The sequence below is a fragment of the Balaenoptera ricei genome, chromosome X (genome assembly GCF_028023285.1).
Source record: "Balaenoptera ricei isolate mBalRic1 chromosome X, mBalRic1.hap2, whole genome shotgun sequence".
Taxonomy (NCBI): domain Eukaryota; kingdom Metazoa; phylum Chordata; class Mammalia; order Artiodactyla; family Balaenopteridae; genus Balaenoptera; species Balaenoptera ricei.
In genome coordinates, this window is record NC_082660.1 from 91,315,710 (window position 1) to 91,342,058 (window position 26,349).

The following is a 26,349-nucleotide window of genomic DNA, read 5'->3' on the forward strand; positions in this document are numbered from 1 at the left end:
GGATGGAAATGAAACTGTAAGGGGAGGGAAAGTATCAGGAGCTGTTCTGCACTGTGGTAGAACAGTCTCATTATCAGATACTAAAGTGAACAAAGCTTGCTTAGTGAAGAGAAACACAGCCCTCCACAAGAGATCATCGGGAAACAGCTTAGCAATGGCTATAACCTTGCCATGCACAGATAGATCATCTCAATTGGCTTAAACAACCTTCCCCTAAAGCTTCTCTAAGCATGCTTTCTCTCCACTCTTATTACAGGAAATCAGTTTTGATTCTGCAGGCTAGAAGTGCATGGTATTTTTTGTCAGCAACATAATCTTATCAGAAACTGAAGTCCATAGGAGTTAGGTCATCAGAGAGGGTTTCCAAGTGGATCTGACCCTGTGCATAGGGATGGCAGGGCAACTTGGGGATGGAGAGTACTAAGGAATTACAGGGGAAATCTGCAGGGAATGTCAAAATCAGCTCCACTCTTCCCCTCTCCTAGGAGTTTGTGGAATTCCTTTTCATTCAATCCCGAGGTCATGCTGAGTCATTTAAAAAAAAAACAAAAGTGTTCTTCAGTGCACCACATCTCTGGAAGCCCTTTAGGCCAGCCTGTTAGTCATTACTATACTCACAGGCTTGGGGCCAGCGCCATTCACACTTTCCTCTGCTCTGCAGCAGACGGATTGAGCTCCTCTCATCCTTGAGTTCCTTCTCCCCCGCCTCTCTAAAACTCTTTTCTGAGGGAGGAACAGCTATAGCTTTGGGGATAATATAGCTTTAAGGAAACTTTTGGCAGATGCTGATGTCCTAACATCTGGGCAGTGTTAACAGAATCCCGGAGGCCCGGACAGACCAGGAGCCACTCGTTCTAGGAATGTAAAAAAGTAGAAGTTTTTCCGACTGATGAGAGAAGCAGAGAGGAAGGAGAAAGAGAAAGAGAAGGAGAGAGGGAGAACACAAAAAAACCGTACAACAGGTAAGATCTGCTGCTTCATCCGTCCACACCACACTACCCCCATTTCACAACCCGGGAGGGTAACGAGACCCAGGACTTGGGCAAAATGGCTTGGAGGTGGGGTGGGGGAAGGAAGAAGTTCTTTTATGAAACTGGACCACATGCTGCTTTCCATTTGAGCCGTGACCTGGCTGCAGACACAAGTTCCCACTACCTTCCCGGCCCATAGCAGAGGTATGGCTGACCCCGGTGGTGAATCAAGTTTTCAGTCTGAGATTGGGCAGAAGGTGGGCAGGGAAGGGGTCACAGACTCAGAGCACTGGGTCTGCAAAGGAAAGCCCCTGCTCCCAAACCAAGGAACTGGATGGAAGCTGCATGTGGGAGAGGGGTCGATGATTAGGGCATCTAGCTGTTCATTTTCCTGAATCTTCTTGAATCTCCTCTCTCTCATCCTTTCATTCCCTCTTTCTGCTTTTATCTCTTGCCTTCAGCTCTGGCAGATTGTCTTTTCTTGCTAAGCTTCCTTTCCACATCTTTCCACTTTCCTTGCCTCCCCCGCTTGCTCTTACTTCTTCTCTATCCTGCTTCCTTGCCACTCTCTAGACAAAATCTGAAGCCAGGGAGTAATGAACTGGAAAGTGAATTTTTGCCATTCTTGGACTTCTCACGCCCCTTGGGGAGGCTGGCCAGAATCTGCCATCTTTTTGTTCCTCCATTTCTGGGACTGACACCTCCCCCGAGCATGGTATTTCATTGAAAGCCTGTGGGTGCTTGCTGAGAGGTCCAGCGGCCAGTTTATACCAATGGGTAGCAAGTTTTAATACTGTCATTTATGAAGTATTTGCTTACTGGGAACCACACAACTCTCATCCCATTAGAGTGAGGACAGGACGGGAAGTAAGAGGGCAGTGGGAGCTTGCTTACCCTCTCCTCACGTACCTCAGTAGGTTCTTTCCAACCCCACTGACTTCCTGCTGGCTCAGCAGGGTAAAACTAGAAGGTTAGGCTGGACTTGAAAGCCAGAAGCCACTACTAAACCACTAAGCCTCAAAACCCAAAGCTAAGAACAGAGCCAGGGTATAGTCACCGACTGAGAGACTGCAGAAAGGAGACATCCAGTCCTGTTCAAGATGGAGTTGGTAATAATAATATCTAATATACATGGATTGCTTCCCTGTGTGCCAGGCAATAGTCTATTCTGTAAGGTAGATACTATTATTATTCCCATTTTATAGATGAGGAAACTGAGGCTCAGAGAAGGTAAGGAATTTGTCCAAAGCCCCATAGCTAATAGGGACAGAATTGGATACACATACAGATCTGTGTAACTCTAGAGTTCAAGTTCTTAGTCCATATATGCTAACACTTTCCCAGATTTGTGGTTAGGAAGTACTAGTTAAGTGGATAAAACCATCAACTGGTGCCTTTAGATTGCAGGATTCCCTCTTGGTTCTATATGACTTAATGTTGGCCTTTTCCTGGTCTTGGTACCTCACTGTCCCTCTCTGTAACTTGGACCATGGAACATTGGCATCAGATATCACCAGGGTCAATTGACAACTGGTTGTTTTATGTCCTCTTCCTCCTGGGAGGAAAAAACCAAAATTAACAGAGTGTTGTTACTCTGTAAAGTGGAAGATCCTTACAAGGGAGACCATATAACAGGCATTCATTAATTTAAAAATCTCTCTTCTTCCTTGCAGATCCTGCATTTCTGCTTTCTCTCACTTTTGGAAGTTCATTGATGGCTGATTTCTGAAAGTCATCCTCCTTTGCCCTGGCGCTTCTGACCACATACCTCTATTCTTGTCTCCCTAAACCACCCTCCCACTCCCCCTTCTCCCCCTTTCAAGGATGGCCGTTCAACTAACTCGAAGAGGAGCTCTCTCTCTGCTGCTCTTCCTCACTCCAGCAGTGATGCCAACATGGTATGCAGGTAAGCTCTAGGAGCTATTGCCCATTATTTCCAGGAAGGGCAGGGCTCAGAGCAAGTGTTAGAGAAGGGAAGGGTTAGACCGCAATAGGAGACACTTAAATTAGATACAGAGAAGAACTATCCTCAACAACAAAGATGGTTAAACATTGCAAAAGGCTACCGAGGGAGGTTTTTGAGGCAAACTGATAAGAGATTTTTGAAAACAGGCTGCACCAGCATAAAAATGACGTTGGTCAATATATCCTTGTAGCTTATTTGTACTACACAGGGAATATGGCAAATATTTTATCATAACTATAAATGGAGTATAATCTTTAAAAATTGTGAATCACTATATTGTACACCTGTAATTTATATAATATTATACATCAACTATACTTCATAAATATAATAAATATAAATAAATATTAAAAAATAAGGTTGGTCAACATGGCTTTTGGGGCCACTATCCTACCTGCTTCTCCACTTACTTTCTCTCTCTTTCTCTCTCCCCTCCCAGACCTTGTTTATAGGATGAGATTTTTATAGCCCTTTTCTGCCAAGGATTGTTAATGACAATTCAGACCACATTCTCTTAAACAGGAATCCCTCAGTTTCTTCTGGCTTGTTTCTTATTTCGGAAGGGATGGGCATTTCTAGATCCCTGAGTGTTTCATCCTTTGCCCCTGGGGAGACATAGGGAGCTCAAGAGAACAGACCCAGCGAGGAGATGGGAGAGGGGAAGGGGAGGAATGAAGGAAGGATAATGAGGTGCCAGACAGGGGTTCTTGATGGGGCCCAGCTGGCATTCCAAGTGCTAAGAATATTCTGTGGCCTGCAGCGTCTGCCTTCACAGGGGCTGGGGGGAGTAGGGGCAAGAGACAGACCCAACTAATGGAGTTAGAAAAACATCCAGAGATGAGTAAATAAGAAACTGCTTCCATCACAGCTGCGGTCATTGTAGCTAAAATTTTCCACATGCCCTTAGCTCCTGGTGGAGGCTTCTGGCAGTAGCTCTGTTTGGAACAGCTGCATCAAGCTTTCAAACAAATATGCGCACTTCTTCCCCTCCTTGGCTTAACCTGGCTCTGTAGGGGGTGAAGCATAAGGGCTGACACTGAGATGAAGAAATTCAAGTCAAGCCCTTGGCAGAGTGCACACTGCTTGGGGTTAAAGGAGCCCCAAGTCCCCAGGAGATACCATGTGCAGCCGTCCTCCCCAACCTCCCCCCAGCTTCAGTTCAAGTACATGAGACCAAAATCCGGCCAAAGACCATGAGACTATGGAGTGGAGGTTAGATGGCTCAAGTCCCATTTTGAATAACTATAAGAAACCTCATGGCACACAAAGGCCTTGACCTTTCCCAAGGTGGAAGCCTGAGCTGTTGGAGTCTTAAGGACAGTGCAGTTTTTTATTAAAGACTTGGATTCATTTGAAACTCTCAAAGGGCTGTTTGCAAAGGTGGCTACTCCCCACTTCTCACAAGAATCACTATGGTCATCACTCCTTCTCAGGAGCCCAGGCTGGTGAGGTCTCTGACAGCCCTGCAAACCCACTCATTCTGCCTTTCTCTTTTCTTAGGAGGCTACGTGATGAGAGAAATTTGGAAATTTCCCAATAATCCTCCCCTACATCACTAGCTCCTCCCCACTCTCTATTCATTCAGCACTGTTTTGTTCATGACTATAGCCTTGTCCTCCAATGGGAATAGTACAAGGAAAGCAGCCAAGTGTGGATTCCTGGCTAATCAGAAAAAGGATCCAAGAATAATCAGCAGGGGGTGGGAAGCGTTAAGAATATAAATCAAGCCAACCGTGTGTTAAAAGTGCATATTGGCATATCTGTGCAGTTCAGGAAGTCAGACAGTATTTCTTATCATAATCCAAGCATTAGGGGGGGATCTTAAAATTGTCATCAACTATCAGTTACATTTGCAACCACACTTTCGTGAAGGGTAGTGCTTAGAGGGTCTGACTGTACTATGGAAGTTGGAGGAACCCAGTAACAGACAGAGTAACCACTGATCAGCATAAAGGAACCAAGGAATGCTGCCCAAAGCTCTCCCAACCAGGGCTGAAGAGGGACAAGCAGATAGAACAAGGTGGGAAGGGGGGACCCTCTGGTTTCCCTTATCTCATCTCAGTATCTCAATATTTGCCAAAAAATACCCAAAGACAGGCAAAGAGGGGAAATGGAAAGGCTTAAAGTGGTAAGGTGGCCCCAACTTATTCCTGTCACAAAGCAGACTTGGCACTGGGCCAGCCACCTCTGTATCCTGGTGAAGACTGTAATTATCTGACTGAGTCTTCCCCTCAGCTTTCCCACATCCCCTGTAATTCTGGAATGATGTGAAATGCTTGGTGGCCTTCGATCCGGCATACATAGAGTGAAAAAAGGCTGAATTGCGAGAAAGATTTTGGATTTTTATCCCTGTTGGGCGTTGTCCAAAGCTCTCCCCTACCGCCATCTTTAGTGGAGTGTCTGAGTTTGGTCTCGAGGGGATCAAACCGCCCTGGGCTGGAATGCCCATTCTGCTCCTTACTAGCTGGGAGAACTTGGGCTACTCCCTGAATTCCTCTGAGCCTGTTACCTCAACTGTATATGAAAGCAATATGGGTGTTTACCTCACTGAGATGTTAGGGTGATCTAATGAGATGACGCATGTAACGCGCTGAACCCAGAGTAGGTGTTGAGTGATGTTAGCCGTCGTTGTTGTTATTGTGGCTGTTGTTATCCAGCCACAGGCCTTGGACACTCCTGTCTGCTCTTCTGGTAAACAGAGGCTTGCTCCCTGCTGGCCATTTCTTCACAAGCAAGCTCTGGAACAAGGGTAGGGGGACCAAAGCGTTTAGAGAATCGTGCACATCTGTCCTCCTGTTTACAGGCGCTGTAAGGCTTTGATACTAAACTGAAACAGCTGACAAGAATTCTGTTTCCCAGCCCCCCCAACAAAGAAATTTCCCAGGTGGGGAAAGAGGGAGCAAGGGAGAGGAGGCCTAAGGAGAAATAAAGGAAATCCAGGAGAAGACGCGAAATGGGAAACCAGGAAAAAATAAAGGGAAGCAGAAAAAATGAACTCTTTCCTCTGGAATGAGGGCAAACCAACGAGGACATGATTTCATAAGGCAAACTTTCAGTTTGATTCATTCGCTTGTTCATCAAGCTGGACTGGTTTCCCAACACCCCCAACCCGCAGCCTAAGCCTGTGGGGACTGGAAGAGCCTCATCATCTGCGCTGCGCTCCACCCTTGAGTGCAGGGGGTCTTGTGCCTCTGCGCAGAGAGGAGGCAGGCGAGCTTGTGGTCGGAGTGTTGACACAGGCCAAAGGACTTCAGCACTAAAACCCAGCCCTGTCCTGGAAGCACACCCTCTCCTGGGAATGCAGAATTGTCTTCTGACTCCAGCACGGCTGGCTGCTCTATTCCTGTGTGTGCTTTAGGGCTCTGGGAGGCTGGAAAGAGAGCTTCCGGCAACTTCCCTCCGGAAAGGACCAAGTTGTATACCAATTAGTTCGTATTCATGACCCATTTCCTGCCGTCTGGTGGAACGCACTGTTTAGTCTCCCGGACAGCCGTAGACTGGCCTCCACCGGGGAGTGGCCCACTTAACGGGATGGGGGTGGTTGTGGAATGTTCTCTAGCTCAGCAGCCCCCTACTAAGGCTCCTGCTGACTAGAGGAACTAGATATCTCTCCAAAGCAGGACAAACTGCTCAGGAAGTGAAACTCTTCTCGTGCCCCCTCGCCTTTTGAGCCCTCCCTCTTTGCCTTCGCATGCCACCCCTAGCCCTGGCAACCAGGTGGCAAAAGGCTGGTGCCCTGTGGGCTGGTGGGAGCTTGAGGAATTATTTCCCTCTGAGGATTGTGAGACGGCTCATCACTAGTGGAAAGACCCTTGTTCAGGCTCTATGTTCTCCTCCTACCTGGGACAACAACTGTCCATCCTCAGAGCCTGGTCATCAGCGTCTCACCAAAACTCATGTGTTACATCAAGGAAATGGGTCGTTTCTAGTCCAGATGGGCAGGATTGATGGCTGGTCAAGAATTTTGATTTTTTTCTTTTGAATGGAGGCTTCTAGTGCTACCAGTAAGCCACCCACCTCTGCCCCAACATGAGTTCACCCTCTGTGCACCTGAGGTGTGGACGTTTGCCCGCAATAGTTCTGCTGCTTCACAAGGCAGGATTTTCCCCACTAAATAACCACCTAGCTCCCCACCTATGGAGTGTCATGTCCTCAGAAAGGGACCAAGTTGGAAAGGGGAAAAGGTTGGGAAGGACTTGTGTAAGAAACCAATATGTCATCTTGATATATTCTTCATTCTAGGTTCAGGCTACTACCCAGATGAAAGCTACAATGAAGTATATGCTGAAGAGGTCCCACAGGCCCCTGCCCTAGACTACCGAGGTAATCCTCACTGCTTCTCAGGCTCAGGAAGGGCCTTATCTGGCCTAAGGCCTAGGCCCTGCCTGAAGCATCTTCACCCAGCTTGGCTCACTTGTGCCAAAGTTGCAGCTCAGGGAAGCAGGGGCTGTGGTTTCCAGTCATGAATTTGGTTACTGACTTGCTGTGTGATCTCACCTCTCTGGAATTAAGGTTACCCATCTATAATTAAGTATTGACTGAGTACCTACTGTATGCCTAATCCTGTGTAACAAAAGCCTTGGGTGATATAAAATCTAAGGTAGTGTTTTGTCCCCCTCAAGAAGCTTACATTCTGCTGGGGGATATGGGTGAGGGCGCAATAAAATTAGCAGGCATAGGGCAAGTAAGCGTGAAACTCTGTGCTAGCAGTAAATGCAACAGGAGTTAAGAAAAAGAAGTCAGGGGAGGGGTCATGAAAGATGACATTTAGACTAGGCCTTGAATGATGTGTGGATTTGAGAACTGGAAAGGGGATGGGAGGGCCTTCAGCAAAGCAGATGGCCACAGATATAGAGGTAAGAACAAACGTGTAAGAGGAAGGAGCTAGGAAGAATCCAGCCTGACTAGAGGAGATGGGATGTGGAGGGAGTAGTAGGAGATAAAGTTAAATATAAAGAGTGAGACCAAATTTGGAAAGGCTCCATGATCTAGGGACCCTTCTAAGGAGAGGCAGGAGGACTATCTGTGAAAAATGCTGAATAGCGATTCCTGCATTAGAAGGAAATTTAGACCACGCAATGTCTGATATCCCTTCCACTTCTAAGATTCTTTGTTTCTGTGCTTTGCAAGCCATGCTGAAGAGTTTAGCTGTTGTGCTAGAAGTTATAAGGAGTCATCATATGTTTTGCAGAGGGTAGTGAGATTGTAAATAGTAATTTCAGAATATCAACCTCATTACTGTGGACAGAAAGTAGGAGTTTGGGAGGGGTAGAGCCTGGGTCAGGGAGATTCTCCAGGAATCAGTAACAGTGATGTTGGTTAGAGATGATTGAGGCTAGTGGAAAAGAAATGGAGAGCAAGGATGAGCCCCAGAGATGTCTCAAAGAAAGAGATGACAAGACCTAGTACAGATTTGATGTACCAAGAGGTTAAGAAACAAACGACTCTCTGAAAGCATCCAGTCTGAACACCTGGGAGAACTGTAAGACCCCTCTCACAGAGACAAGGTTAGAAAAGAAAAGTGGTTTGTACCCTATAGACAGTGGGGAGTAGAAAGATGGAGCTTTGTGAGTCAAGTCGTTAGCTTAGATGGATGAGCTGTCTGAGGAAGCAGAGGGCCAAGGTCAGAGCCTTAGAAGACATCTACGAATGTGAGCAGGAGAAGAGGAACCAACAAGAAAAAAAGAGATCATTAGTGGTCAGCCATGTAGGAGGAGACTGAGGTAGCACCTATCAAATTACAGAAGCCACGAGGGAAGAGAATTTTAAGGAAGGGGACGGGATAAGAGATCTACTGTGTCAAATATTGGAAAGAAACAAATTGAGGGTATAAACAATATATTTGGCAAGAAGAAGGTAAATGGTGACCTCTGAGAAAACAGTTTCAATAGACAAATGATCGGAGTTTGGGGTTCCTCTCTGCTCCTTTCTAGCTACCTTCTACCTATCTTCTCACTGCCAAATTGTCCACACCCACTGCCTCTCTGTCCCAGCACCTGCTAACTAACTCCCCAACTCCCTACAGTCTCTTTCCCACTCACCCACAGATTTCCATGCTGAAGTGACAGCCCTTGAAGATCAATCACAATTCTCTCCCCAAGCCCAAATCATATGGCCCCTTCTTGAGCTCAACCTCCCCCATCTCTCAGTAACAGTGAACACCATCCCTCTCTTCTCACCCCGCCCCCTTCCTTGGGCTGCACGACATTTCACTAATCTGGCCGTAGCTGAAGCCAAGAAAGGAGATGGGTTCTCCAGTGGTGACAAGAGGGAGCGTGAGGCATGGATCTGAACTTTGAGTGACCCTGACCTGTCCCCTGAGCTTCTGGACTACATCTCCAATTGCTGCTGGACACTTAAATTTGGAGATATCGAAAACTAAATTCTTTCCACTTCCCTGAAAAAGGTTTGACATCTGGCCTTCAGACTTTTGATAAGGATACCATCATTCTCTTAAAAATACCTTAATGGCACCTTTAATAGCCCCCATCACCTTTAATAGCCCCTTTTCCTCATCACCTCTCACCAGTCATTCACCAAGAATTGTCATTTGTTTATTAATCCATGGGATTAAAACTTTTACTACCTCACACATTGATAATGACAATTGCCTCCTAACTGGATTCTCTGACTCATGTTTCTCCCTTCCCCAAACCTAGTGGCCCACTGTGATCATTTCTAACAGAATTTGGTCTCAGTCTAGCTGCCTGGCCTAACAACTCATTACCCCTTCTCCCCACATGAAATCTATGAGTAGCCAGATTAGTGGAGCTCTACTCTGTTCCCTAACTGCTTTGGCCCACGCTGAACTCTCCCTCATCCATTCATTCTTTCATTCATTTATGCAATGACTATTTGTTGAGTACCTACTGTATACCTCTTCTGAAATAAATGTTTATTGTCTGGACCACTCGTTCGGCATTCATTATGTACTGCCTCTTTGGTTTACTTTTTATTACCCTCAACAAAATAGTTACCTATTTAACAGAAGGAGCCACATATGACACCCCATAGAGCTATGTCAAAAGTAGATGCTCAAGAAATGTTTACTGGCTGTTTGGCATTCTGGGAGCAGAAGCCAGATTGTAGGAGACTGTAAATGGGAGAAGTAGGTAGGAAAAAGCAACAGGTGCAGAAGGTACTTTCGGGAGGGAGGGTCCAACAGCCCTATGATTAATATTAATCTGCCTCATTGGTTATTTTTAAATGTGTATAAATCCATTAAAAAAAATAAGCCACCTGGTGGCCTTTGGCCTTGGGGTCAAGTGTCTCATGGCTATCTTTGGGACGTAGTCTCAGGGCATAAAACTAATTCAGTACGGTTATCTATGTTGAGGGGGGAGGGGTGGCGAGGAAAGTACAACCTGAGGCCCCAGCATTCCTTGTAAGGTCTTGTGACCTCATAATCCACAGCTCTACAACCGTAGTGCTTAAGAGACTTTGTAATTTGGCATCTCCAGATGGCAGCAGCGTTTTGTTGCTTGAGACGGGATGAGCCAGTGGCTCAAACCCAGACACTGATTCAGGGAATATCATTCCCATTCCCAGGACTACATATATTTTACACACGCATTTTTATTTGATTCTCAAAACAGTCCTATGAAACTGGTTTATTATCCCCACTTTACAGATCAGGAAACTAAGCTCAGGGAAGTTCAGTTTAGAGAATCATAGAGCTCAGGGGTGGCAGAGCAGGAATTTAAGCCCAGGTCTGTCTGACTTCAAAGCCATGCTTATTCTATCATCTCTTTCATAAAAAAGATAACCCTTTTTTTTTTTTTTTTTTTTGCAAAGAAGGTTTAAAAAAAAACAAAAACAAGAGTTAACCAGTAAAAAGCAGATCAATATTTTAGAGCAAAGTGCACATGTACTTTGGTACCATTTTCACTAATCTTGAACTTTCTTTCATTCCCTTAAACTGACTCCCAGCTTGGAGTCAGAAACCCTTCTCTGAGGTATGTCCCAATCCTCTGGGCCACCACTTGCTCCCAGATTTCTACAGCTCCGGGCAAGCTGGTAACTCTGCCTGAGTTATCTGAAGGTAATCACGAAGAAGGCGCTTTCAATCCTGTTGGCAGCACATTGTTTTCTTTATAATCTCTAGAAAGAGATAACGTGGATCGCAGAGGCCACAGGCCTGAATTCAAATCCCAGCTCCTCCACTTTCCAGCAGTTTTGACCCTGGACAAACATGTATTATGTGCCAGTCACTGTGCTATGTATTTTATAAATGTTATTTCATTTAAATACATTTCATGCTTGCTCTGGAGTGATAGGGGAAGACCTCTAAAACACATTGTTAAGTTTATTTTAAAAAGCATTGGTGGGAACAGTGGACGTAATATGTGATAAAGTGGAGGGGAAAATAAGATTTGCTTTATATGTGTAAAGAAACTATTAACAGTGTTTCCTGATGGGGGGACTTAGTGGGGGTAGGTGTGGGAGCAGGGGTGGGAGGGAGAATTTTACTGCATAACTTTTTATACTTTTGGGGTTTTGAAACATATGGCTATAGTACCTAATCAAAAATGTAAATGTATACTTCAAAACAGCAGCCTAACATGCTGCAATGACAGATATTGTAGTTAGAAAAAAAATGGCTTTTAGAGCCAGACAAACCTGGGATTCAAATCCCAGCTCTGTCCCTTACTTGCTGAGGGATCCTGGGCAAGTTACTTCCTCATCTGCAAAATAGGGATAAACATCTACATATTGTACCTAACAGAGCTATCGGGAGAACTATATGAGATGATGGGAAAATGAAAATATAAAGCATGGTGACTAGCACACCATAGCTACTCCATAATGACTAACAATTTTCCTACCACGTTCTTAGTTTCAATTTCCCATCAGTACTCTTTTGTTCAGCCAGTTATGAATCTCCATAACTGTACTGTCACCTCTCCTATGTGGATGTATTTCTTCATCTCATCCAGATCAATGGCATGAAAGGCATTGGCACATGCCTCACTGACTTCCACATAAGGTACCTACCATTTCCCCTGCTCTACTAGTCTGGTGACCATACCCAAAAAGGAAACAAGGTCAGTCTTGAATTACTTGTTTTTGGGGTCACTTGGAGATCACCACTTCTTCTCCTAACTGCTCATAAGCCTATGTTTAACTATTCTAGAACACTTTGCTATCAGTGCTGTCAGTCTCACCAGGCTATAGTTCCCAGAGGCTGCCTTCTTCTTCCTTCTGGGGCTCTAATGTACAGCATGGTGACTATAGTTAATAATTCTATGTTTCATAGTGGAAATCTACTAAGAGTACATCTAAAGTGTTCTCACTACAAAAAAAAATGGTAACTATGTGAGGTGATGGATGTGTTAATGAACTTGATTGCAGTAATCATTTCACAATGTATACATATATTAAAACATCACATTGTTCACCTTCAATATATACGATTTTATGTGTTGATTATACCTCAATAAATCTGGAAAAAAAGAAAATTGGGGTAGTGTTTTTGCTCTTTCCAGCCTTCCAACATGTTCTTTTTTTTTTTTCTTTTGGTCAACTGCTGTGCCTCGTGGTTCAAGTCTTTTTTTTTTTTTTTCTTCCAGTTTTATTGAGATATAATTGACATACAACACTGTATAAGTTCCAGGTGTACAGCATAATGATTTGACTTACATACATCATGAAATGATTATCACAATAAGTTTAGTGACCATCCATCATCTCGTATAGATACAGCATTAAGGAAATAGAAAAAAATACTTTTCGTTGTGATGAGAACTCAGGATTTACTCTCATAACAACTTTCACATATAACACACGGCACTGTTCATTGTATTTATCATGTTGTACATTACATCCCTAGCACTTATTTATCTTATAACTGGAAGTTTGTACCTTTTGACCATCTTCATCCAGTTCCCCCTCCCCCCACCCCCTGCCTCTGGTAATCACAAATCTGACATGTTCTCTTTATGCCAGTATTCCTCAAGGCCAGCAAAATTGGACTTATTTACAATAGCTAGACCCTCTATTACTGTCTCAGCATTTATCCTGAGGTATATATTTCCCTTTACTATTGCTTGCTTGTTCTATCCATTCCAATTTTATGTGTATTTTCCTTGACAGAATATGGGTGAAAAATAGGACGAGAGTGATTGTTGAGGTCCCGGCCTCGAATGTAAAGTCTTGATGATATGTGTTGTGACCATATAATCAACAGCTCTGCAACTGTAGTGCTTAAGAGATTTTCTGTCATTTGGAGATGGTGTCTCCAGATGGCAGCTGTGTGTCACAGCCACAGGCTCAAAGCTAATGCTAGAAGCCACAAGGCTGTTGTGGCTTAAAGGCTAGTTTTCTCACTGTCATCTGTCTCCATTCTCCAGCTGCCCTCAAACAGAGGCTCTAGCCTTTCTTTGTTCCTTTAGCTCCTGTTGAGCTTTTTTTCAAAGCCCCCCTTTTTTTGTCTCTTAGTATTTGGGAACCAAATTAGCTCATACGGGGCTTTAGCCTTCCCAGCCCCAGGCTAAGAAATCTGTGTCAGCCTATGTATGCATCCTTGGGCAGGTGGCCCTCTGCTTGTTTATACGTTCCCCTTTAAAATCTGAACCCACTGAAGAGTCATTTATTTTGTGTAGCAGATGAGGCATCTTTATGATAGCTTTATGATTTAACAGCCTTATTACCTTTTGTGCTCAGTACTGAACTGGGATCGGACTTTCATTCCTAAGCAGCCTACTTTGACATGGCATTCCCTTCCTCTCTCTAGCTTACATCTTTGTGTTATTTTTAACAGTTATTGTAAATGTACACACTGTAAAAATTCACTCTTTTTGGTGTTTTGACAAATGCAAAGAGTCAGGTCACCAGTACCACAGTACCAAAAATTTGCCCAGGGCTGCCCCTTTGAGGTTATCCACCCCTCTACCCCTGATCTCTGGCAATCAGTGATCTATCCCAATATTTCTGCCTTATCCAGAATGTCACATACATGGAATCCTACAGCCTGCAGCCTTTTGATTCTGGCTTCTTTCATTTCACAAACTACATTGGAGATTCGTCCAAGTTAGTTTAAACATTCACCCTCAGAAGGACATTTGAGCTGTTTCCAGTGCTTGACAATTATGAATAGAATACTTTAAACATTGTGTACAGGATTTTGTATGAACACGGGTTTTTATTTCACTTGGGTAAATACCTAAAGTGGGACTGTGGAGTCACCTGTCAAGTGTACATTTACCTTTCTAAGAAACTACCAAATAATTTCCCAAAGTAGCTGCATCATTTTGTATTTCCCCCAGCGATGTATGAGAGTTCTAGTTTCTCTCCATCTTCACCAACACTTAGAATTGCCATTTTTTTTTAAGTTTAGTCATCCCAACGGGTGTATAATGGTATCTTTTTGTAGTTTTGATTTAGCATTTCTCTAATGACTAATGATGCTGAACATCTTTTCATGTGCTTATTTGCCATCACTATATCCTCTTCAGTGGCATATCCATTCATATCTAAAGCTCATATTCTAACTGGATTGTTTGCTCTTTTTACTGTTGAGTTTTCCAAGTTCTTTATATAGTCTAGATACTAGTCATTTGTCCGATATATGGTTTGCAAATATTTTCCCTCAGTTTGTGGTTTGTCTTTCATCTATCAACAGTGCTTTCCACAGAACAAAAGTTTTTAACTTTGACAAGGTTCAGTTTCTTGATTTTTTTTCTTCTATGAATTGTGCTTTTGGTATCATGTCTAAGACCTCTTTGCCTAGCCCTAAATCCTAAAGATTTTTCTCCTATTTTTTTCTAAAAGTTTTATAATTTTACTTTTTTCTCTGAAGTCCATGAGCCATTTTGAGTTAATTTTTGTTTAAGGTATGAGACACTTAGGTCGAGGTTCTTTGCTTTGCTTTTCCTTTTTTTTTTTTTTTTTGGCCTATGGAAGTTCAATTGCTCCAGCATTGTTTGTTCAAAAAGTTATCTTTCCTCTATTAAATTGCTTTTGTACCTTTGTCAAAAATCATTTCAGTATATTTGTGTGAGTCTGTTTCTGGGCTCTCTGTTCTGTTCCATTGATCTATGTGTCTGTCCTTTCACCAATACCACGCTGTCTTGATTACTGTACTTCTAGCTTACTTTTCTTCTATTGCTACAGTCCCCCGATGGTGTTATACATTAAATATCCAGGATGGAGAAGCCACATGCTACTCACCGAGAGGAGGAAATTATCACAGCAGCCTGGGCACTCGCTGTGAGCTCTCCTGTGACCGGGGCTTTCGACTGATTGGACGGAGGTCGGTGCAATGCCTGCCAAACCGCCGTTGGTCTGGAACTGCCTACTGCAGGCGTAAGTGGTGTCTGTGCGTGCATGTGTTGATATGTGCGTGTGAGAGAGGCTGGCTGGCCAGCCACCCAGGGTATATGCCTGGAGGTGTTACTCTGACCTCTGTCAAGTGCAAATTGAGAATTTTCCACAGGCTCCCAACAGGGTCTTTCCCCATCCTAACATTCTAGCTCATTTCCTCTCCCTGTGGTTATTGGTCAAGCAATAGGGTCATTAAGTAGCAACCAGCCTTTCTGGCTTAGGAGGTCGAGGAGTGCATGGAGGGCTTACGCCTGGGGCCCGATGTAGACTTGGGCCTTCCTCTGGAGCTCTGAGCATATGTGGTCTCAGACTCATTCCCACTTGTGGTAAACTGCTGTACTTCCTGACCTAAGGCCTTAGAAGGCCTTGGCAGTGAAACTATAAGACATCCACTAGTCTTCATTTTCTTCTGAAAGTCAAGAAGAATCCCTAAGGCTGGAATGTGGGCGTGCTAATACGCACGTTTCACATCATGTCCCCCTCAGCTCCCAAATCCCTACCTCTTATTCAAGCCCTACAGCCTACCCCATTTTGGCAGCTGAGCTTCGTCTGTCCCTATGTCCATCACTGAATGCCATTTGTAGAACACCCATGTGTGCGGGGCCCTGTATTGGTCACTTCAGGAGCCAATTCCTCAGTTACCAGGCTGCTTATAGACTAATGGGATGGAAACGCAAATGTGTGCACGTGAATGGAGTGTAAGGGGATGCAGAATGCCGAGCATTCAGAGAGAAATGGGGCTGGTCGGAGAAGATGCTGTAGAGAAGCTTGATAGCCAGAAAGAGGGAAGCTACCACGCCCCTCTAGGTGACTGTAATGCATTTGTTTTAGGACTTAGACACCATCATTTCCAAAATGAATTTGAATTGGCCTTACAAATAAGTCTACAATGAACATAAAACTTAAAATAAGTCTACAAATGAACATAAAACCAGTTTAAAAAAATGGAGATGTACATATTTCCAGGTGCCTAGAATGAGGTAATTACTATATTTAAACACTGAATCTGGCTGTGTCCTTCCTCATAAGAGACACAAGGGCAAACACTTTGGATCTATCATTTTCACTGTCATATAATACTAAGAAAACAAATTCAGCTGAAAAGACAAACCATTTTTTTGGGCCTGATTTCAAGGAGGTCATTTTTGACTAGGTCTTTATATAAAGGAGACTGGAAAAAATAAAAGGCAATCATCCTCAAGTCTGGTTTGACCAAGAAGCAAAACAAACATAGCTCATAGAATCTTTATTCAAAGCTCCAATAATTGAAGTTAAGGAGGGTTAGAACTTAGACAACCTAAAGGAAGATATGGCTGGCCTACTTCTTTCAGGTGTCAGGTATTTCAAACTAGACTTTGGCAAGCACAGGCTCACAATCAATTCATGGGAGCTGTCTCCGCTTCTGGCACACGTGATGTCTAAAGCACACGGACTCGTCTTTAAGCAAATGCCACCAAAGCTGGCCCTCCAGGCACTGGCCTGACTTGTATTCTCACTGTCACAGAGGGCTAGCCTGCCTGTAAGTGAGCCTCAGCTGAGGAGTGCTTGTGGTAGTACCAACATTATACTCAAAAAAGGAGCCTTAAATTTGTTCAAGGGCGTCTAGCATTTGAGGAAGAAGAGAGGAAAATTATCAGCTGCTGAGGCTCTGAATAAGCCCAGAGGTTTATATGCATTGCCTCTTTAATCGGCACAACAATCCTACTTCATGGTATACACATTTTAGTGACGAAAACACTGAGGCTTGGAGAGATGAGGTAACTTGCTCAGGTCACAGAGCTAGTAAGTGGTGGAGCTGGGATCCAAACTCAGGTGCGTTTCTCAAATCCATGCACTTGGATGAGTAATTTGCTTCTTTGAGACCAGCACCCCACCCCCACCCACCAAGAGCAGTACCATACTTCATAATATCAAAATAAGAAGGCAATTAGGAAAAAGAGGCAATCAGGCACAAAAATGTCAGGGCAGTTTGGTGTAGGATTTTCTGTATTTTCTGCTGTTTCCGATACGATTCTCCCTGTGCTAGATGCCCAGGCATCACCTCCACATAACCCCACAGGCCACTGAACTTGCCACTTCATTCTCTCTTAGAGATGAGATGCCACGCATTGCCATTAATCACGAGTGGCACCTACACATGCACAAATGGCGTACTTCTTGACTCTCGCTGTGACTACAGCTGTTCCAGTGGCTACCACCTGGAAGGTGACCGCAGCCGAATCTGCATGGAAGATGGGCGATGGAGTGGAGGCGAGCCCGTATGTGTAGGTAAATGCTGGTCGCTCCCAGCTGTCCTGCTGCAAAGAGCCAGCCTGGCATTAGGTCCACCACAGAAGGCATTCCTGCTCGCTGCAAGGGTGGTACCCTGGGCATGAGCTTAACAAAGTGATCACTTCCCGTGGAGCTGGGCCTCCCCAGTTTTGTTGAGCATCTTGAACTGAGAGTGCATCTTTTACCTACCCAGTGGTGTGGTATTGTTTCTATGGGTTCCCTCAAGGGAAGGCAGGGGACCCACGAGTCAGCACTTGATTTCTGACCTTGGCAGACATAGATCCCCCCAAGATCCGTTGTCCCCACTCCCGTGAGAAGATGGCAGAGCCAGAGAAATTGACTGCTCGAGTATACTGGGACCCACCCCTGGTGAAAGATTCTGCTGATGGCACCATCACCAGGTGAGTAATGGATGCGTCCTATGCTTCCCACCAGCTTCTCCCAGGCACTCAGGCTGCCCCCACTGAACCGCACAGACTGAGGGTACAGTGATAATGTGCCCCAGACCCCAGTTCTAAGAGTCACTTTCCTCAGTGGCTCTCTCACTTTGTCCCATGCAGGGTGACACTTCGGGGCCCTGAGCCTGGCTCTCACTTTCCCGAAGGAGAGCACGTGATTCGTTATACTGCCTACGACCGAGCCTACAATCGGGCCAGCTGCAAGTTCATTGTAAAAGTACAAGGTTAGAAAGAAGCCTTCCATTTCTGCATTGCTTATTATTCCTGCTCTTCCCTTACCCTCCAGATGCCCATCACAACCCTCTCCTCTCTATGCCTGAAACAGACACTGCATATATATTGGGAGATGGGAAAAATAAGTTCACTAAACAGGTCACTCAGGAAGCCTGCATGACATGTGCATACACATGTTTCAGAAACTCTGTTTCCCAGCAAGACTTTCTCACTCTCCTAAATCTACATAAAATCCACAAAGGTACTCTTATCCATTTCTTTTCTTGGCCTTCAAATTAATGATTAAAGCTAATCAGCCTTCATTCTCCATCTTCCTCCTCTGCTGAAATTGGTGGTGTTGGCTGCCCGATTCTTGCTTTTTGTTTTGTTTTGTTTTCATCATAAAATTAATTCATGCTCACTGTTGAACATATGGGAACTAAAGAAATATATAAAGGGAAAAAAACCTATTACTCTATCATCATCCAGAGGCAATTGTTGTTAACCTTTTGGTATTTTCCTTCCAGTCTTTTATTCACACATACTTTAAAAAATATATAATTGAGATCATACTGCATATCCAATCTTCTGTCACCCTTTTTTACTTTTCATTATAACACAAATAATTTTCTCATGTTCTTTAAAGTTTCTTCAGAAGTATTTTAATGACAGTATAATAATCTACTTCTAAGAATATATCATACTTTGCTTAACACTTCTCCCACTGATGGATATTTCAGTCTCCTCCAATTTCTTTTTGATATTAAAAGTAATTTGTAAGGTAGTCATCTTTATGTGAGGTGTCCCCAAAGTCTGAAACCAAAAATGGCAATTTCTTTTTACAGATTGATAGTCTTTTGATGACAATATGTATACTCACCTGTGCTTCCACATTTTATGAACACCTTTGTCTACATTTCAGATTTAATTCCGTAAGGAAGGAAAATTCTGGCTCTAGCTTTGGTCATGGGAAACACAGACAAGTCATTCATTCTGATCATTCTGGGTCTGCTGATCTAGCAAACCCAGGATAGGCATCCTCTTAGCCTTTTTTTTTTTCTAAAAGAGATAACATAGCCCCTAACTTGAACTCCTCCCTGATAGTGAGACGCTGCCCAACTCTGAAACCACCACAGCATGGTTACCTCACCTGCACCTCAGCGGGGGACAACTATGGTGCCACCTGTGAATACCACTGTGATGGAGGGTATGAGCGCCAAGGGACCCCCTCCCGGGTCTGCCAATCCAGCCGCCAGTGGTCAGGATCACCACCTATCTGTGCTCGTGAGTGAAACTAGGAAATGGGGAGAGTGCACATATTGATCAGGACTACTTTGGGGGGATCTCCCAATGTCTATGACTCAGGGGCCAAGAGCAATGTGTCTGATGTGGGAATGGGGGATTCTGAGATGCTTCAGGGCCAGTGTTCCCCCTTAGCATACTCCACCTCCAAGAAAAAGTGTTTAAAATCTCCAAGTGTTCTTTGAGGATTTCCCCCAAGGAAAGTAGAGAATGGACTTGAGGACACGGGGAGGGGGAAGGGTAAGCTGGGACGAAGTGAGAGAGTGGCATGGACTTATATATACTACCAAATGTAAAATAGATAGCTAGTGGGAAGCAGCCACATAGCACAGGGAGATCAGCTGGGTGTTTTGTGACCACCTAGAGGGGTGGGATAGGGAGGGTGGGAGGGAGACACAAGAGGGAGGTGATATGGGGATATATGTACATGTATAGCTGATTCACTTTGTTATAAAGCAGAAACTAACACACCATTGTAAAGCAATTATACTCCAATAAAGATGTTAAAAAAAAAAGAGAAGGGGATATATATATATATATATATATATATATATATATATATATATATATATATATATTGAATCTAAGAAAAAAAAAAAGGTCATGAAGAACCTAGGGGTAAGACAGGAATAAAGACACAGACCTACTAGAGAATGGACTTGAGGATATGGGGACGGGGAAGGGTAAGCTGTGACAACGTGAGAGAGTGGCATGGACATATATACACTACCAAACGTAAAACAGATAGCTAGTGGGAAGCAGCCGCATAGCACAGGGAGATCAGCTGGGTGTTTTGTGACCACCTAGAGGGGTGGGATAGGGAGGGTGCGAGAGAGACACAAGAGGGAGGAGATATGGGGATATATGTATATGTATAGCTGATTCACTTTGTGATACAGCAGAAACTAACAGACCATTGTAAAGCAATTATACTCCAATAAAGATGTTTAAAAAAAGAAAGAAAGAAAGGGAGAAACAACCAAAAAAAGGTTAACCCGAAAGGCTGGAACACCTCAGGATGCTGTTATCCATGCTGGGATGAAGGAGCAGGCCATACTCTGACTGGCCATGTGCTTCTGCCCTAGCTATGAAGATTAATGTCAATGTCAACTCGGCGGCTGGCCTTCTGGATCAGTTCTATGAGAAACGGCGACTCCTCATCATCTCAGCTCCTGATCCCTCCAACCGATATTATAAAATGCAGATCTCTATGCTACAGGTGAGAGCCACTCCTCTAATCAGGGCTTAGCTTCTTGGCATTCCCCCTACCCCACTCCGTTACTCCCCTACCTCTTCTCAAAGACTTGCTCTTTCTGCAGCACAAACACTACTTCCTCAGACTCTGTGGACAACATTTGATCAGTTTTACTGCAGACAAATTGAGCACATTTTAAAAACTGCTGTTTTCACTGAAAAGACAGTGAGGTCACTGGAATGGTGGGTTACAGGAGGCTTGGTGAAGCATGAGAAGGCTGTGTGGCAAAACACTCTGGAGAGACTTGTAAGATGTATGATCAAATGTAAATGTGGGGAATTAATTATGTTTGTGTTTCCAAGGAATAATAGCACTAACAGACAGACAGTAAGTGCTATATAAGGACCAGGTATACAAGTATGTGCTTTACACATATTCACTTAATTCTCACAGCAACCTTATGAAATAGGTACCATTACTATCCCCATTTTTTAGGTAAGGAAACTGAGGTATAGAGCGGTTAATGATTTGCCCAAAATCACTAGCTAGTAAGTGGCCAAGCCGGGACCGAACCTAGGCAGTCTGACTCCAGGATCTGTGCTCTTAACCACGACTGATAGCAGACGAGAAGGAAAAGTGTTGTGATATTGCAAAGTAATATGAGGGAATTGCGTGAGGATTTTTAACATTCTACCAGATATCTAGTTAAAGCCACTTGTGGGGGAAGGAGAAGTGGAAAGGACAGAATAGATCTGACCATTGGGACTTGTGAAAGGAATAGACCAGATTCTATCACTATGTTGTACACCTGAAACTTATATATTGTAAATCAACTATACCTCAATAAAAAAGAGAAAAATAATATAATGATAAAAATAAGGAATAGACTAGGCTCTTGAAGAGAATTCAAGTTATGCTGACAAGACTTGGAGAACCAGCTCTGATAAGCTGAAAGGGGCTGGATATCCAGGTAAAAGAAGAAGTTATTTAGGGGGTTTCTAAAAGTTGAACCTTACAAGTTGCCAAGTCAGTATTCAGAGGCCCAGGATGAAAGCAGCTGTATCAAGAGAATGACCCTGGGTATCTAGATCAAAAAGGACCTAGTTCCTCCAGGGATCCCAAAAAGGCAGACAAAGGCAATACCTCAGCTTGAGCAGAAAGCAAGAACAAGAACAGAAACCAGCCAGGGAGGACTGTGGCTTTGAGGGCCAGGTATAGAGGAGTAGCCCAAAGATTAAACAAGGGGTGGGCACCCGGCAGTGCTCGCTGCTGCTTTAAACCTCCCCCCAGGTAACTGGCTAAGAGGCGCCCCTGCTGGATGAGGCAGGGCCAAGAGCCGGGGTAGGGTTACAGGGTGTCCTGCCCAGTGCAGAGGAACGCACGAGAAAGGGTAACGGAAAGAGCACTGGCGCCATTTTGGAGAAATTCTGGAGACTGAGAGAAGGCCATGGCCATGTAGCCTAGTGGTAAGGAGCACACACTTGGGGCAGGCAGCCTCGGCCCTCATTTTGAATTTTGGCTTAGCATCTTATTGTCATGCAAATGGGGGCAAGTTACTTTCTCCTCTACAGAATAAGAATGATACCACCTACCCTGTTAGGGGTGTTGTGAGGATTAAATTCAATTATTCCCGCGAAGCATTAGGTATGTGTGTTCGATGAACAATAGTCATTGTTATCCTATCACAATAGCTATCCATTAAGAACCTATGTAGCTTCCAGTTATAAAATAAATAAGTCCTGGGGATGTGATGTACAGCACGGTGACTATAGTTATATCGTATGTTTGAAAATTGCTAAGAAAGTAGATCTTAACAGTTCTCATTGCAAGAAAAACAAAATTGGGACTATGTGTGGTGATGAATGTTAACTAGACTTATTGTGGCGATCATTTTGCAACATAGACAAATATCAAATCATTATATTGTACACCTGAAACTAATATAATGTTATATGTCAAATAATATCTCAATTTAAAAAAGAACCTATGTATTTAAAAACCTATGCAAAACTAAGCAAGGAGAGATGATGTGCCTGCAATTTATCAATTACATTTCTCTTTTCTACCCCACATGGTGTAACCAGTGTCCCACGCTTCATTAGAATAAAGGAAAGACTGTTAGGGCAAGTGCTTCAGGAACGACAGAGGGAAGAGGTCGTAGACCCCCTGATGTGATGGTTGGGGATGAAGCCCCTCCTTTCCCACACTGCCTCGACGTGGTCCCAGGAGGAATCAGCTAAGTAGCCTTAGGTTTGAGTCTGATAGCCTATTCCAGAAAACCTTCTTCTCTCCCCTCGCAGCAATCCATCTGCGGACTGGACCTGCGGCACGTGAGCATCATTGAGCTGGTGGGGCAGCCACCTCAGGAAGTGGGGCGCATCCGGGAGCAACAGCTGTCAGCCAGCATCATCGAGGAGCTCAGGTCCAGGCTGCGAGGCCACAGGGAAGGGCTGGGCGGAAACTCTAGGCAGGACATTGGCCACAGGAGGGTTGTGGGACAATCAGCAGACACTACTCTCTTGGGGAATTCCTTGTGTTTGAACTCTTTGGATGTATTAGGTAAGATCAGAGAGTGGCAGGGTGTCAGAATTAAATTGGGGGTTGGGCAGTGCTTAAAATACAGATGACCACCCCAAACCACCTCAGGACTGTGCTTTCAGGAGGCACCTCAGGTGACTCTGAAGCACAGCCAGGGCTGAGACACAGACCCAAACATGACTCAGATAAGCCTCTGATCCTGTTGCCTTATGGCCTTATCCCTTTGCCCTCAGTCTCCAAAGGAGCAAAACACATTTTAGGCACTGAAATCTGAATCATACCCATCTTCCCCTGGGGGGGAGAGAAGACCATAGGCAACAGGTGGTAGAAGTTGACTTTTCTCATTATCTATCTATTATCACCCTTCCAATGCCTCCACATATACTCAGAGCCAATAAAGCCATCACTGATCTCTGTTCTATAAACAATACCTGCCCCTAGGGCTCAGTCTCAGTAGGGACAGAAAGATTCAGTCCCAGATAGAAGAGAGACTGGGAAACACTCAGAGGAAGGAGACTGCAGACTTGGTGATATTGCTCAACTTCAAGGTTGACCAGGTGACATTCATCAACCTCAGGGCTGCCATGTTTGGTTGTGCAGGCTGTGCCCAGCCCAACTCTAGGAAACACTGGTCGCAGCATAGTGCGTGTGACCGGTGCTCCCTGGAGTTATTCCATGCAGCCTGCATTGCTGTATGTGATAGCCCTGCTTAAGGGGGCCTGTGAGGCAAACACAGCTTGGTAATAACAAAGCTGTTCCATCTGGGGTGAGGAAGGGACAGCTTAACAGAGCTAGACACGTAGGGGCAGCAAGACTCGGGCTTGAGACAGGTAGTGGAGGGGATGGGGCCAAGGGATTGGGTGGGGAAAAAATTAGTCCATCAGTGGAGCTGTGAAAGGTCAGAGGGTAGTAGAGCCTGGTGGGATGACGCCAAGACAAGGTCTCAGACCTCCCTGGGCTCTTCTCTCTAGGCAATTTCAGCGCCTCACTCGCTCCTACTTCAACATGGTGTTGATTGACAAGCAGGGAATTGACCGGGAACGCTACATGGAACCTGTCACTCCCGAGGAAATCTTCACGTTCATTGATGACTATCTACTGAGCAACCAGGAGCTGATCCAGCGCCGGATGCAAAGGGACATATGCGAGTGAACTTGAGCCAGGGTATGGTTGAGGTCAAGGGGAAAGGTCCCATAGTCAGCCGAAACTGGGGCCTAATAAAAGGAGAAAATGCTTTTCCACAGCTCTAGGGGACAGGACTCTGAGGTGGGTGAGGTTCCCTGATCCTGGGACATTTCCAGGCACCTTTTTACGGCTGTGGAATAGTTTCCTTAAGCAAGTCTCTGCTTTAGGTAGCACTGGAGGGGCATAAGAAGCTAGGGAGGGACTGAGGGCAGGTCCTGGGCAGCAGGTTGTGGACAGAAGGTCTTGCTTTCCTAACCCGGGCTTCTGCCCAGCTCTCCAAAGTCTTCCAGATAAGTAAATCTCTAAATTCATTCACCAACCGGCTGTGTTTTAAATGGTTTCTCTACCCTGAGGTGACAGCAGAGGGCAGCACCATCACAACAGACAACCAGGACACCAGCAAGTGTGGCTGATCTTACTTACAGGTTAAGTGTGTGATTGGAGGTGGGGGGAGCGCCAAAACATTCTTGAACTTGTTTGTCCTTTCCCTTTTTAGGGTATTGGGCCACCAGTGTTCTGTTAGCCATCGCTTCACCTAAGAGTTAGCAAACTGCTGCAGGGGGAGGGAGCTTGGGAAGAAAAATCAGGCCAGAGAAGAAGGCTTTCTCCTGCCCCTCCAACTAGCTCATGGGCAACAGTCTCTCTCCTTACTGAGCCTCCAGTTCTCAGAGCAAAAAGGGAGCCAATGCTGCCCCCTCCTCAGAGAAGCCCCCAGCTCGTGATCTAGGAAACCTCAGAACCACCAACTAGAAACTAAATCAGGGAGAAGGAAAAAAGACAGCCTCAGCCTCATGTATTAACTTACTCAGACACCCACTTTGAAGAGATGGGCACAGAGCAGGTGAGAGCTACAGCAGCACAAAGGCTAGCCTTAAGGGCCAGGCCTGCAAGGAAATGTGGGCTATTTGAGCTCTTGGGAAGCAGAGCCACACTCAAGACTGCCTGCTCTGGCTTTGGCCGCACTCAAGCGTGCAGCAGTGTTTGAAAGAAAAGCGCTCTTCCCCAGGCTGCTGGGAACCTTCTTTTCTACTCTCTTGGAACCCAGTGTCATGGTTAAGACTCAGCAGCCATTCACCTTCCACTTTCCCCAGGGGGTCACTGGTGGGAAATTAGAGGGGAGAAGGAAGCAGGCTAGGTGGAGAGGCAGAGCTAAAATGCTCGAGCACTCACTATGTGCCAGGTGCTGTTCTAAGCACTCTCGATTGACTGAACTCTTCACAAGAACCCTGTAAGGTAGGTCCTGTTATGAGTCCCATTTCACAGATGCAGGGATGGAAGCACAGGGAGGTTAGGCAACTTGCCCAAGATCACACAGCTCAGAAGTGGCAGAGTCGGGATTTAAACCCCAGCAGGCTGGCTCCAGAGTCAGTGTTCCTAAACACGATGTTATACTGCCTCTACTTCTTTTTCTACTTTTCATTTAAAGACAGCTGACAGCTCTAAACAAGGACAAAGGTTTTATCTTCTGTAATCCCACTCAGACAGAACACTCAGAGTGTGCCCAGGAGGAAAGAGGGAAAAGAAAAGCTCTCAACCCAAGAAAACACTCTCCCAAGCAGAGTGATGGGATGGAAATCGAGAGCCCAGGACCTATGGGGTAGTAGTGAGTCACAGAGAAGCTGTTATACTGGGCGGTTAGTGGAAATCTCATTTGTAAAATGCAAAATTAAAAGGCAGTTTCTGGGTGGAATGGGACATGGAGGAAATGATCAAACTTGGAGCACAAAGGTCCCTTCTCCCCCTTCCCTCCAGGGAAATACAGGAGCTCTGAAAGGCAGGAAGCAAGTTATGGGCAGAAGGCAAAATACAATGAGTTAATGTGGAAAATCTCCCATCAGACAGGGTCTGTGGTTCCAGAGGCAAAGATTGCACATCAGGCAAAATGAATGCCCTTCCTTGTCTTTATCACTAACACTTCACGTGGCAAGC

At 44.8% G+C, this 26,349-nt stretch overlaps 1 protein-coding gene across 2 annotated transcripts; it reads left to right on the plus strand.

Moving 5' to 3' along the window:
* Positions 1 to 635: 635 nt before the first annotated feature.
* On the plus strand, positions 636 to 24,739 carry SRPX2 (sushi repeat containing protein X-linked 2). 2 transcript variants are annotated; one of them, XM_059910250.1, is made up of 11 exons: positions 636 to 962; positions 2,645 to 2,877; positions 7,180 to 7,260; positions 15,049 to 15,240; positions 17,350 to 17,526; positions 17,804 to 17,930; positions 18,090 to 18,211; positions 19,305 to 19,484; positions 20,588 to 20,721; positions 22,998 to 23,119; positions 24,207 to 24,739. In XM_059910250.1, exons 2-11 carry the CDS (start codon positions 2,796 to 2,798, stop codon positions 24,385 to 24,387), a joined length of 1,398 nt encoding a protein of 465 aa, XP_059766233.1. In that variant the 5' UTR covers positions 636 to 962; positions 2,645 to 2,795; the 3' UTR covers positions 24,388 to 24,739. The 2 variants fall into 2 exon arrangements, with proteins under 2 accessions (XP_059766233.1, XP_059766234.1); XM_059910251.1 differs by having other exon boundaries at positions 2,795 to 2,877.
* Positions 24,740 to 26,349: the final 1,610 nt, after the last annotated feature.